Source organism: Gallinula chloropus, assembly GCF_964237585.1.
Source record: "Gallinula chloropus genome assembly, chromosome: 4".
In the NCBI taxonomy this organism is placed as follows: domain Eukaryota; kingdom Metazoa; phylum Chordata; class Aves; order Gruiformes; family Rallidae; genus Gallinula; species Gallinula chloropus.
The window spans coordinates 80,336,463-80,355,052 of record NC_140088.1 but is presented as its reverse complement, the minus strand read 5'-3'; the positions used below and the strand labels follow the sequence as shown (position 1 = coordinate 80,355,052).

The window sequence follows — 18,590 nt, the reverse complement described above, 5'->3', positions numbered from 1 at the left end:
TACTCTTGCACAAGTGGCAATGACAATATCACCCTGCATTATGCAGCATGGAACTGACTGAAAAGGCAGTATGAGCCTCAAATGGACTGGTGCTACTTGGATGTGAGTTTTTATAGATTAAAAACTAAGTCTTGATATTATAACAAAACCAAGTATTTTCCAATAGGATATAAATATTTTTCTTGAACAAATTATTTTAACTGAGGAAAGCAACATGAAGAAGTTTCTGAGAAATTGTATTCAAAGATTTCTGAACAGTAACTTTGAGGTAGAAGAAATTCTGTGAAAAATTAGTCTACTGAAATACTGCAAGGGATCAATGTCTATCCAGTGCAATAAAACCATGTAAAAATAGTGGCTTCTGTTGGACAGTGATACTCAAGAGTTACATCTGCAAGATAATTAGGTAATAATAGTACTGAAGTGCATGGATGTGAATGGCTTGAATTTTCAGATCTCTCTCACATTCTCTCAAGTCTCTAAAAACGTAAAAGCACCACTTTGAGAGGCAAGTTTGGACACACTTGTTCCACATTCTGGTGGAAATGAAGGGCATCAAAGAATAAAATTAGACAGCAACATGAATCAGGAACCTGGAGTCCTGAACTGAACAGCGTCCTCCTTTTTATAGTTCAGGGCTTCGGATCTGCACCCAAGCTTTGAGGCAATGGGCCACTGCTAAGCAATATACTTGAACAGAAAATGGAAAAGCAGTTTATCACAGTGGTCTCAGCATGACCTCAATCTGGCAGGCTTTTTCAGCTGTGTCAGCACAAAATGACTTTTAAATAGTTCTTCACATTAACCTAAAGAAAGGCAAAGTGAAGGAGAATGAAAGAAATGAAAGAGGTAAAAAAACGCAGAGGTCTTGGATGGCCCAAGGACTGGGATGCGTAGAAGGAACAGGGAAAGGAAAATGTTAAACGCTGACAAAGACACCTTCACATTAATTTATATATTATCTGATCTTTCTTTTGTTGAATGACTATAAATGTGTTTCAGCTGTAATTTCTTAGGAACTTCTTCAGTTTCAGCAGTCCAAAGAAACATCTCAGTCAGTATTTAAGCACAAAGTGATCCCATTTTCAGAAGTGAAGAATATATTCACAATTATCAGACAAGTCATACAAATGCATAAAGTAAAAGGCTTCTAAAAAGAAAAAAAATCAGGCCACATTTATTAAGCTATCTAAATATAGAGTGTGAAGCTTTACTCTGAAAAGAAATTCACATTTGAGAACTGACACCTAAATATATCAACCCCTCAAAACACTGCCCAGCAGTTGAGCTAGTTTTTTTGATGTATGGTAGGCTCTCTTGAAACACAAAGGCACTGACAGAACTGTGAAGCAACAATAAGTGATATTTTTTTTCCCTAGCAATAAATGCACAGTTAAAGGGGAAAATTTGAGAAAGACTGATTTACTTTAAAAATAAAACCCCAACAAACCGGACAAAAGAAATGCAGTTTTAGAATGATGAGAAGAACCATAAGCAAATGAACTAAGATATTTCACGATAAGCAAAACTTAACTTACCAATAAGCCCCTTTGTACTGCTTGATGACACTGCTATATGAGTGGGCACAGGAGCTGGCTTTGACTCCTCTGCTGGTACAGATGTCATGCCACTGGTCTCAGCTTCAATCGAAACATCCTTCCCACCCCTCCGCTTTATGGTACCTGTATCACCTTCTGAGTCCTCTCCCCAGTAGCCTGTTGAGGATGCCCAGCTTGCTCTGGACTGTGCTTGATCAAGGCCCTCCCTACCTTGACTTTGCCTGCCATACTTTGTGCCATGATCAGAGAACATGAGCTGGTCCATGTGACTGCCTGAGGCCCACAGTCCTGCCCCATCGCCTGAACTATCGAAATGAGCATGTCCAAAAGGCAGAGTCTCCCAGCTTCTCTGGTGCTGTATTGTTTGTATGTTGTCATGAGAACCACTTGAACAAGAAGTCCAGCTGCCACGGCCACTGTCAGCCGCATCAAGCGAAGCTCTGTCCCCCTGATCCTGCGACAGTTCTTCTGTACTAGGAGAAGAAAGCACAGTTGCTCCAGCATACAGGCCTCTGGTCTCTGACAGTGGTGCATATGAACTAGATGCACATTGATGAGAGAGGGGAGAAAAAAAAAATAAAAGAACCCAGAGTTGGAATCTGAGATCATTTATAACACGAAGAATTCAACAGTCAATAGAAAAACAAGCATATGGAAGGTTTTGATGAAATTTGTATTGTTATTTGCATTAACGACTAATTCAATTTTAAGAATGCAACTCACTCATTCCAAGCTCATCTTCAGTAAAAAAAAATTTTAAAAATTACTGGAAAAAACCCGAAAAAACTTAATGCTTCAGTGGAGTTATTTCAAAAGGTAAAATCTTAAATCTGCGCAGCCCTTTATGACAGGCAAAGTGCACTGACATGCACAGAATAAAAGGGAACAGGCTGACAAATTTCTACTGTTTTTCCAACCATGTGAAGCAAAGGATCAAAAGTTAAGAGTTTTAGCAGGAGGTGGCTGAAACTTCTGTTTAGGTTCCTGCCTTTCAGATTCATTTCTGCTTAGGAAACTCAAAGTGAACTTTCCAGCATTCCTCGCAAACGGAAAATTATTTTAACTTTAATTTTGGGAACACGTGCTACTTTGTAAAGCAAGTATATTCTCCATAGCCTTTAAGGGATTAAGTAAGCCTGACACTATCACTTGCATAGCAACAGAGAAAACCAACGAAGTGTCACTTCAGTTTAGCAGCTATCTGGGCTCCTGGGGTTTCTCCTTCCTGGGCAGCTTGCTGTGCAGATTGGAACTACGCTCTTCCAAATATTTAAGACATCTGATTAAAGAGCTTGCGTAGCCTGGGATTCCCAAAGCTGAAGTATACCTGCTTTGGAACAGGCCTGCGATCCACAGACCCCCTTCAGGATTAGAAACCTTGAAACCATTCAGAGGACTGAAGCATCCAAGTAATAGCTCAGAAAAGCAAGTGTATGTCAGTAAGAGACTAATTGGAGCCCGAGCTCAAATTATTTTTCAGACCAAGGCTCTCTGCTAGAGGTTTAGAGAACTCCTAACAGCACTAGCTTCCCCACCATTACAAAAGTTAATTACCTAGAAAATTACCTAGAAAACCAGCAGCCTAATGTGAATTTTAGCTTCCAGTTATTGTTGACTAGGAGAGATATTTGGGGAAAAATATTTCTGGGTTAGATAAATACGCAGTTTCTTATGAAGCAGACTGGAAAATTACTAGCTATTTCTGTCCTCAGCTTGATCACTGAATAATTGTATGAATAATTTCTCACCTAATTCAGTTAATTCCCCATCTAGAAAACAGGCTAGCACACTAGTCTGCCATAAAGAGGATAATCTACAGCACTACTAACTGCTCAGATAAGGTCTACTGAGGCAAAATCTTACTGCTGTAGACCTCATCAGGTCTACAGCGAAACCTTTTCTTGTCAGAAAATGGAGCATTATCTCATAACACAGCACTGAAATAGTGTTTTTTAAGAGTGTGGGAGGAAAAAAAGATTGAGAGAGATACTGCAAAAGTTACATGAACAAATATACACACCACATACACACTACATGAAAGTATAATGTCAGTAAGCACAAATAAAACTCCTACCCTAAGCTGTATTGATCTGGTTCAATCATGATTCTTCTATCAATCCTTCCCACACCAAGATTTGTCTCCACGATGCTGACAGAATGCCTCTGTCTCCTCTCCTCATGCAAGGAGACTGGCATAGAGTCAAAAGAGGAATTGCTGACAATACTAGATCTGGAAGAAATTTCGCTGTGACCAGAATCTGAAAAGTTATCCACCGTGCCACTAGGAGCCAAAGTGTAGCCTGCAAAGGGAAAGCCATGTTAATCAGACTCTCCGAGAAGCCCGCTCAGTCATTGTCAGGCAGGCAGCAATACTGTGACCATTGTAAATCAAAATGACAATTACATGTATACAGAAGCAGCAACAAAAAAGATACGTGACAGATCTGGGTAACACCGTGTATTCTGTCTCTTAGTAAGAGGTCTCAGACTGTGTCAACATGCACTACTCACCAAGTGCTCACTTTCCTTCCTCCCTGCCCTCCTCCCCCAAAATAATTTTCAACTGCATCATCACATCTGTATCCCTGCATTATGAAATCTCACTGCTCAAAAAAACTGCCTGAACGTAAACAGTGTCTCCAAGATTAGAAAGAAAGAGATGCCCTGGACAAGATTACTGCTTGAAGTAACCCAAGACACACCCTCACACAGTTTTTCTGTACACTTCAGACATGAGCAGCAGATACAACATGAAGCACAGATGTCCGGGCTGACGGCTTATTACATATCTTGGCTAAGAGGTGGCCTGAAGTGTTTTTCAGTAAAATGTTAAAAACATATTCACAATTTTCAAGCTTTCTTTGTGGTACTTGGCTAACTATTCACATTCCAAAAAGACAACATTCTAGAGCATGTATTACCAGAATTATACTGTAGCTTGGATGCAGCATTGACACCGCCAGACTGAGATAAAAATCTGCAAACCATGAAATGCCACAGAGGTAAATTCAGCATTTCTTTTAGTATTAAACAAAGCTGAGCTCAATGCTCTTGCCAGCTAAGTCAAAGATCATTAAACAACATTCATCCACAAGTATATACAGGGGTTTTTTTTGTTTTTTTTTTTTACTTTCAGTCTACATGTAAATGTCAAGCTGACTTCAACTGATCTATCCCAATTCACTTGCTGAGAACACGGATTTAATGCTGTCAGTTTGCCAGAAAGAACATATCATTAGCTTCATGACACCAGCAAACCAAGGCTATTTTTAATTTATAATTAAATTTTCTTTTTGCAAAAATAAATTACTTTTCCCATTATGAGCTAAGTACAGAGTCCAATTCCATTTTAAAGAAATTGACAGGCCTGACCAAATTTGTATAAATTCATCCTCTGTAAATATTTGGGAGAAATCATCCCAATCTCTTCCAAGTACTTGAGATGTCTCTCTACAAGGACTCTAAGTCTTCTCTACGTAACATCCTCCATCTGACCTTTGTAAAGATCACTTCAATAGATATCTTGGACAGACATTTGTATTTCCTTGCCATGTTCATCTCTCTCCTTTGGAGATCTCTGCTTATTCAAGTGGAGTTGCTTTTTCCCTTTTTGTTTCCATAAGTCCTGCCCAACCCAGATGTCCATGGTGAATTGTTATTCTTGCAACTCTTCTCCCTCCCAAGAGGAGTAGAGGAACTGGTTAGGCCCATTGGTCTGGAGCCATAAGGCCTCAGATGGGCACTGCCACCTACCACATCAAGAAAAGGGCTCACCTATCCATTTGCTAAGAAAGTAGAAAAAGTGATACACACGTAAGTTTCAAATTATCATGATCCCTGTGCCGTTTGGAGAAGGTTATTGCTACTGGGATGTCTCCCACAGACTTTAGCATTCTGAACCTCTGTGATGGGGATTCAACACCAATATATGTATTTTGTGATAACGTTATGTTATTATCTTTCTTAAATGGGACTTTTGTTGTTTAAGCTACAGGAAAATGCCTCCATTCCCTGTTTTATCAATTCATAACCAGAACAAGTATAATGAAAAAGAAACTGTTTAAAAAAATATTTTCAAGTCCTAAATTCACTTTGAAAACCAAAATAATTTAAAATTAACTCAGTGAAGAAAGCTCTGATGTGTAATACCATTCCTCAGATACCCATATACATTGTTTGAATAATTAAATAGGCTGCTAGTAAAACGGTGTGTATTAGTGATTTGAATCCCAAATGTCTTAATCCTTCCTGTCATGCGTAGGCCACATCCCCTGCAGATGCGTGACACAGCAAATAATTCCTCTAATAGCCTAATGTGCTCAATGCTGTACCCAAACTTTAAGTTTCAATCCGCATATCCTTCCACTGGCAGGAAACACTGATGATGGGAATATCTGTGTCAGAAGCAGCTGCAGTGAGAGTGACACACTGCAAACCCTGTGTCAGATTCAGGCTCTCTTTTCTAGCTTTTGCTAACCAGAGGGAGTCCAAGTGTCCTGAAATCAGGTTCCCAGGTAACCTTTCACGTATCCCACCCTGCACTACATTTCCTGCCACATCTAACATAAACAGGAGCAGCAGTAATTTATCTGCAGCATCCAAATTCTGAGAAGCTTCCAAAGTCTATGAGCTTCAGGAACCAGGATGAGAAATATTACACATCTGATACCTTTCCTTGGAGAGCTCTGTGGGGAAGTGGGAGGAGAAGACAGCTGTGAAGATGCACTTGAGACCGTGTCTTCAGATTGTTTCTTGTGCCGATCCAAACTTCCTTCTTCAGATAATGAAAGTATTTTCTTTAAAGCTTGTGGGGAGTTAATGCCTTTAAATAAGAATTAATGCAAGCAGATGTAAAGTCCAGTATAAACACGTCTTTCTGTTCCACAATGCATTTATAGAGCAGACACCATACAGGTAAAAATCTTAATTTCTTTTACTGCATAATTGTGAGTTTCTAACACCAGCTTAAATGAAGCAATTTTTTTAAACCTAGGCCTGTTTAAAATGTAGAACTTAATTCCAGCATGTTAGTGAAGCTGGTCACCTAAAAGAGAATACTTTGCCGCAGAAAACACAATGCCAATTTGGTGTTGCAGAAAACTGACTAGATGATATAGAAATCAAGGATAAGCATGGTAATGGTTACTGAGACACTTAACTAAGATTATGTTGAATACAAACACACACAAATCTCACTGGTTAGTGAGGGTTTATATAGTAAGTATTGAAACTGTTCTCCTGTTTCTTTTCTATTCAGAGTAGCCCAGAAGGTCAAAGAAAGCTGCAAAGAAGATTAATAAGATTAGGCTTACAAAACAAGGCCATCCTGCAGCTGCCTTTCTCTGTTTCATTTATGAGAACTATGTCTGCACCAGCTTATTTTGGGAAACTGAAGAGTAAAAACATCCTGAAGATGATGGATGATGTAAAGATCTAGAGCATCAAGAATTGCTTTTCTCTGGCAACATTTATCAGTCCTTTCCCTCCCCTCAAAAGTCTATCCTGGGACAATCTTAAAAGTGAAGACAGAGCTTCTCTGACAATTTTGGCAATGTTTGCAGAAGAGGTTATTTTCAAGCATTTTACAGAATTTATCTTTGATCTGTTGGATCACAATGCTTCTATCAATAATTTACAGCTGCTTCAGTAACGCAACCTAGTCAGTTTTCAGAAAATTTTCCACCTTGAGTAAAGACACAGACTATGGTGCTTCAAAGTCCTTTTAAGATTAAAATTTAATGGTAAACTCAAAAGAACTAGACAAATACAGAATTTTTGCTTGGTATTTTGCTGCTTCTAATGTCTCACTAGCAGCCTAAGCAGTGCATGAGTAAAACTAATAAAAAGTGAAATCAGAATCAAGCACTCGTGAACTTACCATCATGCAATAAGGAGAGCCAGTTACACTACACATACTGATTAGGGATACTACTGTACTTAAGTGATATGTAAGAAGTTCTTTAATAATGCACTGTCCTGGTTTTGGCTGGGATAAAGTTCATTTTCTATCTAATAGCCAGTACAGTGCTGGTTTTTGGATTTAGGATGACAATGATGTTGATAACACTCTGATGGTTTCAGTTGTTGCTAGGTAGTTGTAGTGCCTACACTACCCAAGGACTTTCCAGCTTCTCACACCAGGTGCACAAGAAGCTGGGAGAGCAGAGACAGGACAGCTGGCCCAGCCTGGCCAAAGGGATGTTCCCCACCATGGAATGTCATGCTCCCAAAAACTGGGGAAGTGAGCTGGAAGGTGGGATCACTGCTCAGAAACAGACTGGATATTAAGCTGTGTTTCCACATACAGTGAACAATTGCACTTGTGCATCACTTGTTTCATGTTTATTATCATCACCATATTCCTTTGTAATCCAATTAACCCATGAGGGGTTTTTTCTCCATTCTCCTCCCCATCCCACTATGGGGGGAAGTAAGCATGTGACTGCGTGGTGCTTAGCTGTCATCTGGGGTTGAACCATGACATGCATATATGCTGTGTACACATGCTGAGACACAGATCTGGAAATCGGATTAGAAGAAATTCCTACAGTCTGATATTCTTTTCAGCAATATACAGGCAGCAAGAACTGAACAACAGCAATAAAAAAAGCACTAGGGAGTAGGAGCCAAAGGGACAATTGTCAACATGAAACTTCAGGCCTCCATTTCTAACAAGACTACCAGTTTGAGCAGGCCTGGAGTTCATATTAAGTGTTCAACTTTTGAAAAACCACCAAAACTTCTGAGGCATCTCAGATGGGTCCCTTTGGAGACGTTAAGGCAAGATCCCAGGGCAGATAGTTGGAAGCAAGTAACAGGTAAATACTTATGCAGATTAAACAAACTGGCAGGATGTGCTCCTATATTTCTTCCTTTCCATTTCTAGAGAAAAGAATTGAGCATACACACTGCATAAACTGTCATAACCTGCATGTAATACTACCAGGAAAGAAATATCTGAATCTCCCTTGATAAAAAATGTCTCCCTGACATAAGCAAACAAACCAGAGCATTAAACCGAACACTTCACTGTTCCACTTACCAAATGGTGGAAGGTCTTTGACTGGCACTTTCTTGCGAGAGGGATAAAGAGACACAGCAGGGACCTGCAAGGCTTGGTTTGCTTTATGTTGCTGTTGCTGCTGCTGCACTTTCTGCTGGATGCCTGCCCGGGGAGCCACCGGTGACGTTTCAGACTTGCCAGATCGCTTGTCTCCTGTGTTCTTCGGCACTTTGCAAGAAATGGGAGGAAGCACAGAATGACTACTTGATAAAAACACTGTGAGAGTTTTAATCTCGTTGTGCAAATCCCTCCAATCATTAATTAAAAGGTGCTCAAATACTTGCATAATTAATGCAGTAGGATACCTTCAGAGAGAACAGATGAAGAGGAAAAGACAGGGAGATTTAACTCTGTTTAAAATATGTACATTATCAGAGAACTTAAACTCTCTTTCTCAAAATAAAACTCTCCTAAGTGACTATTGTTGTAGTTATCAAAAACATGACCAGAAGTTATAGCAGGCTATCATAAGGACCACAATTGGTTTAGAACGGATATATAATTACTATTTTTTGCTACCCTGAAGGAAGGGGAGGGCAAAAGATACAGAAATTCCCCAAATCAGAGTGAAACAGATATCCAAGCATAAGACTATCCCCAGCCAGGTGCAGCCGTCCAGGTGTCTCTGAAGCCCCTGCACATAAAGAGATCCCCCTTTCCCTCTCGAGACCAAGATATCCAGGATGACCGACTATATTCACACCAACAGCTTGAACACATCACAATTGTAGAGAAACTTTGGTCTCCTCTATATGCTTTGTATGGACAAATGTGAGGAACCCTTGTGTAATTCAGCATGGCATCTTGATGGTATCTCTTATATAAATGCTATGTCTCTGTATTGTTAATCCGCAAGATAATTTCCTTAAGATTCATAGATGTTCGGTACTTGAAAATTACTAGACACATCGTTTTCCACCTCATTGCCTAGTTACCATTCCCAATTACTTCCTCAGAGAAGAAACAGAGGTATATTTAACAGCTTTCCCTGAAATCCTTAACAAATGACAATGCTCACATGTGTTGGTGGCTGGCTCACACTGCAGAGACAACGTCTGCAGGCTCTCTTCATCCATTTCCAGATCCAAGTTTGAGAGATACTGCTTTACTTTCCGTGCCATCTGAGCATCTTCATACAGTTTTTTAGCATTAAGGAAGGAGCTGCGACGGACCCGCTTTTTATGGCCCCCAGTTTGTGCAACATCCAGCACAGCTGCATTCGTACTGCCCTGGCTGAGAGACCTGGAGTGAAGCGGGGGGCAGGATGGGAGAAAAGAGGGGAAAAGTACGAGTTAGACCAACATGGTATCACTTGAGAAACATGAAACGTGCAAAAGATTGCATGAATGTCAGTCTACGGTCAAAGCTTACATGCCTCATTCCAGTAAGTCAAACAGCTATAACAGATAGAAAGATGAGGGCCAGGAAATCGTTTTACTTGGTTACAGGCACTATTTTAATTACAGAAATATTTTAACCTATTCTGCTCCAACTAGGCAATATCACTTCACACATCTAGAGAAGCATTCAAGCTAGCTCTCTCACGTAAGCCAGCTACTGAGAAGATTGGAGCATTAAGAAAAGCTCATGCAGAAAGGCAATGCTGACAGAAGACTGTAAGTTGAAGTTCAAATTTAAATATATAGAGAAGGCATTTAGAAAGCTCTCTAAATAAGTTTCAAATCAGGCCGTAAACAAAACATACAGCTCAGTTTTACAGAATAGAACTTCCTTGTAACTTGCTAGGTTGAAGACAGCTTTTTGTTTAAAAAGAAAATAAAAAATCAGCAATTTCATGATGAAATAAATGTCATGTGCATTTCAATGTATGTTTGTTTATGTGATAGCAATGCATTGTTCCTGAATTGTTAAAGATTATAATATTATAATATGAATTAGTTTAGGGGATACTGTAAGTTTTAAGTTTTGCCTTTGATTGTGCTAATTGCTTATTAGGCATAAGAAAGTGAACAGTAATTTTCAGCTGTTGCAACCTTGTGATTTCATAATTTCTCTTTTACTGAAAGTCCTTTGGCAATTTAAATTGGAGGTGGGGGAGAAGAACACTCCACTCCCATCTACAACCACTTTTAAGTAACACTTTTGCATTTTAACCTCAAAAGCAAAAGCACTCCTGGATTAAAATGTATTGTCAGTAAAAAAGGGTTAACAAAAGAAAAAAAAGTCGAAGCATCAGAAAATTAAAGATAGCAAGTAGGAAACAATGCAAATGGCAAGGGAAGAATGAATGTCTGTGTGTGTTGTCTCCAACCACTTACCCCAAACTCCTCCATTTCTTCTTCCTGCAAGTGAGAGCCAGGAAGAGTAAAGCATGGGTTTTAGAAGAGACAGAGAAAGATCACAAGCTCAGAAAGAAAAAGACCAGACCTCAGGACAAGCAGTTCTGGAAGCCCACAAACATTAAAAAGAGCCTTGGCTCAGGCATACAGTCAGATATTACAAACTCTTCTAGCTCAAATTAAGAAAAAAAGTATGCAATAAGCTCATCTAAAATAAAGCCAAAGAGCATTCACTCCATGTTTTCTAGCACTACTAGCTGACATTATTTCAGATACATTCCCACTTCTAAATCAAAATGATAAGGGTGGCACACTTCAATGTTTCAGACTAATACTTCAATGCTCAAGACAGTATCTCCACCTCTCTCCCAATGATGGAATCTCATTTTTATGAGGTAACTGTCAGCTTAGGAATAATAGAAACCAATTTAATATAATCATAATATAAACAAAAACCGCAATGACTTCTCAAGTTTGAGAACACCAGAAAATGATGGTAAATGGTTAACCACGAACAAAATACTCATACTGCTCCGATACAAGGGGCACTTCAAAAGCACCTCTTGCTGACACCTAACTTTCCCTCAGCTGGGAAAAGCTTTGCTTAATCCAACACACTTACCTTGTCCTAAACATTAAAGCAGGATCCATGTTCACTGAAGCCATGCGACCAACATGGCGTATTTCCTTTGCAATCATCCTCAGCTTCTCAAAATTGACCAAGCCTTCCACTTTTGAATCATTTCCTACAATCAACAATTAACAACATCAGTTATCAGGCAGCAAAGTTAGATTTCCTTAGATGGTAAAAGATGAATAATTCTGCTTTTACCTTCATGAAGGAATGTAAGGTCTTTTTTGATAACAGGAAACAGGGGGATTATAGGGGGCTGGAGGTTTTGGCTGTTAAGGACGTTACGGTATTTTGCCATATTCCTAGATGGATCAAACAAGTCCTGTAGATCTTGAAACAGCTTTTCATACTTGCTTGGAAGCTTTTCCCAAGTAGTTCGGAGCCTTGCAACAGGTGCCAAATTCAGGCCACTTGACACAAAGAAAAAAAAGAGTGCAAAAAAAGTTCAAGAACAATAGAAAGAAACAAAAATTCCCAGAAAAGGCCACATTACATTTTGTATGGGAGAAATACCATATAGCCAGAGTAGTGTAGCACAACAATTTCAATAAAGTAACAGAAGTGAAAACCTCCTTTTGTCCACATATATTACAGAACAATCACAATCATCTGTATATAAAAGCTCTAAAACCCGAAGTCATCTGCATGATGCAATCATAAGCAGACAGAAATTATAGGTGGATGGATAATTAAACATTATAAAAAGCATGCACTTGTTCTTATTGCTTTGGAACAGTGTCTGGATTTGACAATACCGTAATCTAGGAGTAACTCAGGATCACCATTTACTTCCAGATTGCCAGACTGAAGTAAAAACCTTCTTCCACCTACATTAAAATTTAGGTGGTGACTGCACAGTGACCCACCTTCTTGCTGCAACAACACATCTGACTTTGTGTTGTCTAAAACATATTGTTCTAAGACACTCTATACATTTGCTGGTATTATGAAGCTGTAGCTGGTACAAAAAAACACCCCAGGTTTTTTCTCCCTTACTGGCACTGGCAAAATGAGTATCTTACACATTGGCCAGTTTTTCTTACAATTCCTTCCTTCCTGTTGTAAAGTTTGCTATCTAGAATCTTTCCTTCATCACAGGTTTTGTTCACAGGCAAGCTGGGTTTTTTTTCTCGTAGGGCAGCTGAAATAGCTGAGCTAAATCTTAAGATTTTTATATCTCAGAGATGCTGACTGATTATCAACATGGATCCTTGACTTTGGAGTTTCCCATGGGTTTTGAAAACCATTCAAACAATCTTCAGAAAAAATGTCACAGTCTGTTAATTGAATGTGATGAGAGCTTTTGCAGACAGGGACAAAATTATCATTTTCATGCAACTTACTCAAGCTTTTTCATAAAAGGCAACATTTAGGTTTTGGGGGTTTTTTTGTTAGGTTCTCTTTGCATGACTTTAAAGGAGATGTGAATGATTTAAAAATGTGTATAAACACACACATTAGTTTCCTCTCCTCCTTTCCATTGCTAAACTACGAAAGGTTATCTGTATGAGATTTTCAGTATCTTTTGTAATTCTGATTACCAAAATCTTTATTTACAGCTTATTATACGGCATCATAGTCTGCTACTGACCATTATCAGAGTTCCATCCAAGAAACTGTTGATACAAAGAAAACCAAAGGCAACATAGATGGCTCGGTGAATTCAAGATACTGGGAACTATGCATAAAATTAAGAGCTCCTATGGGTAATTAACCCACTCCTTTATGACAATTTTATAATTTTTATTCATTTTTATTTCTTTTGGTCTTCGTTTTTTAAATAAGCACAGTAGTTTCTCCAGTGCCATATTCATTGCTGACTCTTGCCTCATTGTCTTGAGCATTAAGTACATAATAGTAGTATTCTAGATAATATTTTAGCAAACGTTTCAATTTCAAGTTCAGAATTCTGGAAAATACACTTATTGAATTGTCTAAGTGTTGACAACAGTATTAATTGATTTTTCTGTTTAAGTTATTTTTGGACTGACATAAACAAGACTTTTTTACATGGAATTAAAATTATTAAGGGGCAATACCTAATGATGGCAAACATGGAGTTGAAGTTCTTGCATTCTCTGCAATGTAGTGCGATCTTAATGAAATGCTTAATGATCTTCATCCTTTTCAACTGGTTGGTTTCTCTTAGAATCTCAGAAGCTACCCAGAACGTTTCTTGATTTATCACTTCTTCAAATTTTTTTAGATTAGTGCAACCTGTTTTTGATTTTAGTTTGAACAAGTCATCTATGTATTCCGTGGGTTCAATATTACGGAATAGCTCAAAGTTTCTCATGGAGAGTTGGGTAGCCACCTCAACAGTACTGAGCTGTAGCAGGGAAATTTGGCTTTCCCTTAGTAACTCTTGAGCATCTTCATCCGAACAAAGAGTTTCTGTTTCCATGTTGTTCTTCAGGTAATACCTGTAAAAGCAAAATTAAAAAGACACTTGATAGAATATACTCAAATCCTAGTGAAAGTTACAGTAACAATCCAGTTGGAATCATGGAACAAAGGAATTTCAACAGGCTGAGACAGTAATCAGAAGTTACATAAGGAGCAATTTCTTGTAAAGAAACACAAGAATGCTCCTAATGATGGGATTTTGACTTAATAAACTGGTACCATCAGTTTTAGCTCACAGTCTCTTAATCTCACCTGCCACTCAGCTGTATCCTGTCAGCAAGCTTGGATAATTGATCAGGAAGCCTCCTTTGCTTGATTACACCCTCAGGTGTGACAGAGACTTCACATAGTGAATATGCATCAGGGGTTGCAGTGAGAGCAAATTCCCTGATAGCCTGGACGACCACTTCCTTTGCTGTTGTGTCCTTACTGATCATAATGTAGCGACTTTGCTGATCTGCCTTGAAAACCCTCAGAACTTGGTCTGGTAAGTCTGGGAAAAAAAAGTTACATGCAGTTTAGGTACACAATTCTGTAAAACTGAAAAAAAATCAACCCTATAAGAAGAAACAGTATCAGTTAATCGGTCTAATTACCAGTGCTATTAGTTTTTACTTCAATATCATTGTTTCACCTCTTATAAAACAGATGGGGTTTTTTTTGTTTGGTTGGGTTTTTTAATTGTTCCATTAACAATGAAAGCAACAAAAATATATTCACATTTCCAAAGTTTGGATAAACTAATGATCACTCTGATTTTCACAGATGTTGAGACCTTGCAATACTATTTAAGTCTGGGAAAATGAAAAGACAGTCAACAACACTATCTTACATACCAACTTTTAAGAAGTTTAAGTAAATTAGGTAATAGGAGTGTCAATTTTACTAAAGATGTTTTTGAGAAAATAGACTCATTTATCTATGTTTGACCCTCAACCAGAGTGCCACAAACAAAGGCAAGATGTGTACATATAAATAGCTAGGAAGATGCATGCATAATAGCCCACGCACATGTACACACAAATAAACTGTGGTGGTATTAATGCATCCAAGCACTTAACTATCCAAAATACTCTACCCTTGATACATTTTAATCTTAATAATACTTGTGTAAGTAATAAATTGAAAACTTGCTCTTTATTCTTTGTACCCATGTTTCAGTAATTAAGAACTAAACCAGCAAAAGACAGGAAAGCACTTCACAAATACTCAAGTTCTAAATATATTACTGTTTCAAGTGACTGATGGCAGAACACTTACAGTGAATTCCTACAAGACAGCCATTTTTAGGAAACCTGGAAAATTACCAGCTTAACTCCAACTGTTGGATTTGCTATTTCCATAAGCTTATTAATGGACTGAAATCTAGACCCATTAACATTGCCATCATTATATTGGAAAAAGAAAACAAAGGGCAAAAATTACCCAGCTATCCATCACTGGATTTTTTTAACAGACGTTATTTTTAGCTGACAAGATAAAGTACTTTTAATTTCTTCCAACTGTTACGAGTAATCTTTTCTAGTTTTGTGTGGCATGACACTTGGTCATCTGTTCTTTCTTTAATGAACACTTCTTTAAAATGATTTTTTTTTTTTTAGATCATGAAGGTCATGTAAACAAGAAAATAGATAGCAACAGAAAGCCTTCTGAATATAGAACCTAAAATGATGATTATTAAAAAAGATACTGAAAAAACACCTGCCAGACAAAAACATTCACTTTGATACAACTGCAATCTTTTTTACAAGAGCTGAATGTGCATAACATGTATTTAAGTTACTACAGAAAGATCTCGTCAGCAGCAGAAATCTTGTGACACAGGAGTAAAAAATAACATCTTGCCACTACTGCTGCATGTGTCCAAAGTAATCCTTTGGGAAAACATTAAGATAAATCTCTCTGATATGAGTTTATATGCCACAAAGGCTGTTTAGGCTTAAATATATCAGTTTATAAATTCGACGCAAATAAACTCATAACTTTTAAACTCACAGTAGTATTTTTGCAACTTGAAAAGCATTAGTACTAAAACACATTAGAAGTGAGTGATGACATCATCATTTACACATAATGGGCATCAGTACAGGCGAGTTTCTAGCCATTTCCTAGTGCTTGAGGCAAATGTACGGATGACTTCTAACTAGCAAGCCAGTTTGGCTTTTTATCACCAACTCTGTACTGGCCTATCTTCCCTCAGTAATTAGTTGAAGAGGGACATGGAGCTGTACCTGAAATCATTTCTACGTTTTTTGCCACCTTGAGGAAGACAGATGCCAAAGACATAGCTGTTCAGAGCAGTTATTAAAAACCAGAACACTCTCCAGACCTTGTTGCCTCTTGCTGTTACAGAAATACCTGCCACTCAAATGCCATGAAGATGGGTGGGTACAGTAAATGGCACCAAGGTGGGAACTCGCTTAATACTTCCAAGAAGCAAGTGTTTCGTGCAAGGAGAAAATAACTACTCTGCTGGACTGCTGAAGTCAATACCGAAGAAACATAGAAAACAACAAATAGAAAACTATCATCTTTGCACTGTATTTTACCATCCAATTTCTCTGGCTGTATACCTACCAGAGCTGGTAGCAAAAGCACTACACAGCATAGAGAGAAGTCTGCCAGCAACTGAAATTATTACAGCTATAGCAGTGGTAGCAAGTAATTCAGCACAGTAATTTTTAAATAAAGAAGGACTTGAAGAGAATCGTAATCCCCCTTCACTCCTTTCCAAAAAAGTAAAGTGGAGTGTTGGGCTGAAGAAGCAATGTTATATGATAGGAATCTAGTCCCTTGGAAATCTTGTGTGGGGAAAAAAAATGGTACCAGTGACTGGCATCTCAGCATTACTGTGTTATTTGGACTTCGAATCTAATAGCAAAAGCAGCACAAGAGAAATCAAAGCACTATTGACTGTTTGAACATTTAAAAATAAACCTTAAAAATTATATGTGAGAAAGCCCGAGAAAATCAGAAGAGAAACTAAAATTACTCCTTGCAGATTTCAAACTTAAAAAATAGAAGTATGCTCTTATTTTCTACTCAAAGCTGTTTTATTCTCTGTCCTGAGGGATATTCCCCAAAGCCTCAAAGGATGGCCTGTTCTACCACTTTTCTCTTTCTTCTCTAGAGCATTCAAATTCTTTGCAAACTGCCTCCATCTCCATCTTTAATTTAGACCAATGCAATAAAAGAAATTAAAATTGCAGGCTTTAATTTTTTTTTTCCACATTTTAAAGTATATTGAGGTATAATTGAATTCATCTATCTACAATGCAACTGCTCCTGAAGTCCTTAAGGCATGTGCTTATTTCAGGCCCCATTTCCCCTTGTTCTCACACAGGGAAAAAATCACACCTGCAAATTACTTTAAAATTTGCACAATTGTCCACATACCAAATATTTTAAAGCAAATGAAAAAAAAATTTAAAGGATAAAACACTTAATACATTTTCTATGAAGATATCTGAAAAGCTGCTATAAAACTGAAGCAATGACACTACATCATTTTTATCTTGTTTTCTCAAAGTAAAAGGCAAACAGTAGAACATTATTCACTTATTAAACTTCTCTGATCTCCATCTGTGATGGAAAGATCTTCGGACCTGCAATGGCTTTCCTTCTCAATTAATGGAGTTTGTTTGAGCTGTGTGAGACAGTGATGCCTGCAGCTCTGGAAGTTAGCCAGTCACTGTGCTCATCATTAGGGGCACTTTATCTAGAACCGTCTGGTTCTAAGTAATAATAAGCTGGAAAATGGAACATTCACTCACTGCTGAAGTGCTACTGAAATGTTAGGCGCTAGTGATAAAGAATATCTTCAAAAAGTGTTGGACACTAGTCATTAAATAAAATAAAAAAAAATACCAATTTTCCCAGTCTCAGGAGAGACCTTAAACACTGGGATGGATAAAAATAAAAAAAATATTTAAAATCACACATCATCTTGTAGTCTTTTCTAGCCCTGAAAAACCCAAGACAAAGCAATGCTCACTATCACAGTTTCAAATGCGATGATTGCACCAACTTGGCCAGCATGTACCCTGATGTTTAAGCACCATCCCTGTAGGTAAGGTTTGAAATCCCTCAGGCTTAGAAGGGCACCGATTTTTCAGCTCTACTTCTGAAAAATACTCTAAAGATTAGACTAAAATAGCCAAGTGTCTGCATAGCTACTGCCACCATATCCTCCTCCAGCAGCTACGTTTTAATAGCAAAGATTTCGATACTTAACTCAGAGGTTTCCTGCTAAGAACCTTCCTGCAGCCAGATAAGAGCACAAATCCCTGTCCCGCCAGGAGCTCCAGCTAAACCCTTCTCATATGATAAGGCTCTCAAGTTTTTCATATTCTCCCCCTTTTTCTCCCTCACTTGCCCCCATGCTTTCTTCCTCTCTGTAAAATTTATTAAGTATATCAGAATGGGATTTTAAATAATTTGATGCACAAAGAATTCAGCACAAAACTGTCGGGCAGGGTGACTGATGGGGAACTTTGAAACTCTGTCCTTTACAGCTGCAATACAAGACTATATAAGTCCGTTCAGAAGACAGGAACACACATCCTGTATCCCAGTCCAACGCCCTTTTGCTGAACTGTAAGCTATTTGTAAATACTGTGCTATTTGTA

At 38.2% G+C, this 18,590-nt stretch overlaps 1 protein-coding gene across 3 annotated transcripts in view; it reads right to left on the bottom strand.

Moving 5' to 3' along the window:
- The window catches only part of RAPGEF2 (Rap guanine nucleotide exchange factor 2), a gene marked incomplete at its 5' end in the record, with an annotated part of 181,272 nt that overhangs the window by 3,258 nt on the left and 159,424 nt on the right, over positions 1 to 18,590 (bottom strand). For 2 of the 3 annotated variants that reach the window (XM_084264148.1, XM_084264149.1), the window contains 10 exons: positions 1,539 to 2,098; positions 3,634 to 3,859; positions 6,229 to 6,381; positions 8,602 to 8,790; positions 9,641 to 9,864; positions 10,902 to 10,925; positions 11,545 to 11,668; positions 11,755 to 11,966; positions 13,596 to 13,979; positions 14,215 to 14,455. In XM_084264148.1, the coding sequence (XP_084120274.1) occupies positions 1,539 to 2,098; positions 3,634 to 3,859; positions 6,229 to 6,381; positions 8,602 to 8,790; positions 9,641 to 9,864; positions 10,902 to 10,925; positions 11,545 to 11,668; positions 11,755 to 11,966; positions 13,596 to 13,979; positions 14,215 to 14,455 (2,337 nt within the window). Of the gene's footprint in view, positions 1 to 1,538; positions 2,099 to 3,633; positions 3,860 to 5,188; positions 5,309 to 6,228; positions 6,382 to 8,601; positions 8,791 to 9,640; positions 9,865 to 10,901; positions 10,926 to 11,544; positions 11,669 to 11,754; positions 11,967 to 13,595; positions 13,980 to 14,214; positions 14,456 to 18,590 lie in introns of all 3 variants that reach the window. The other variant, XM_084264147.1, reaches the window with a different exon arrangement.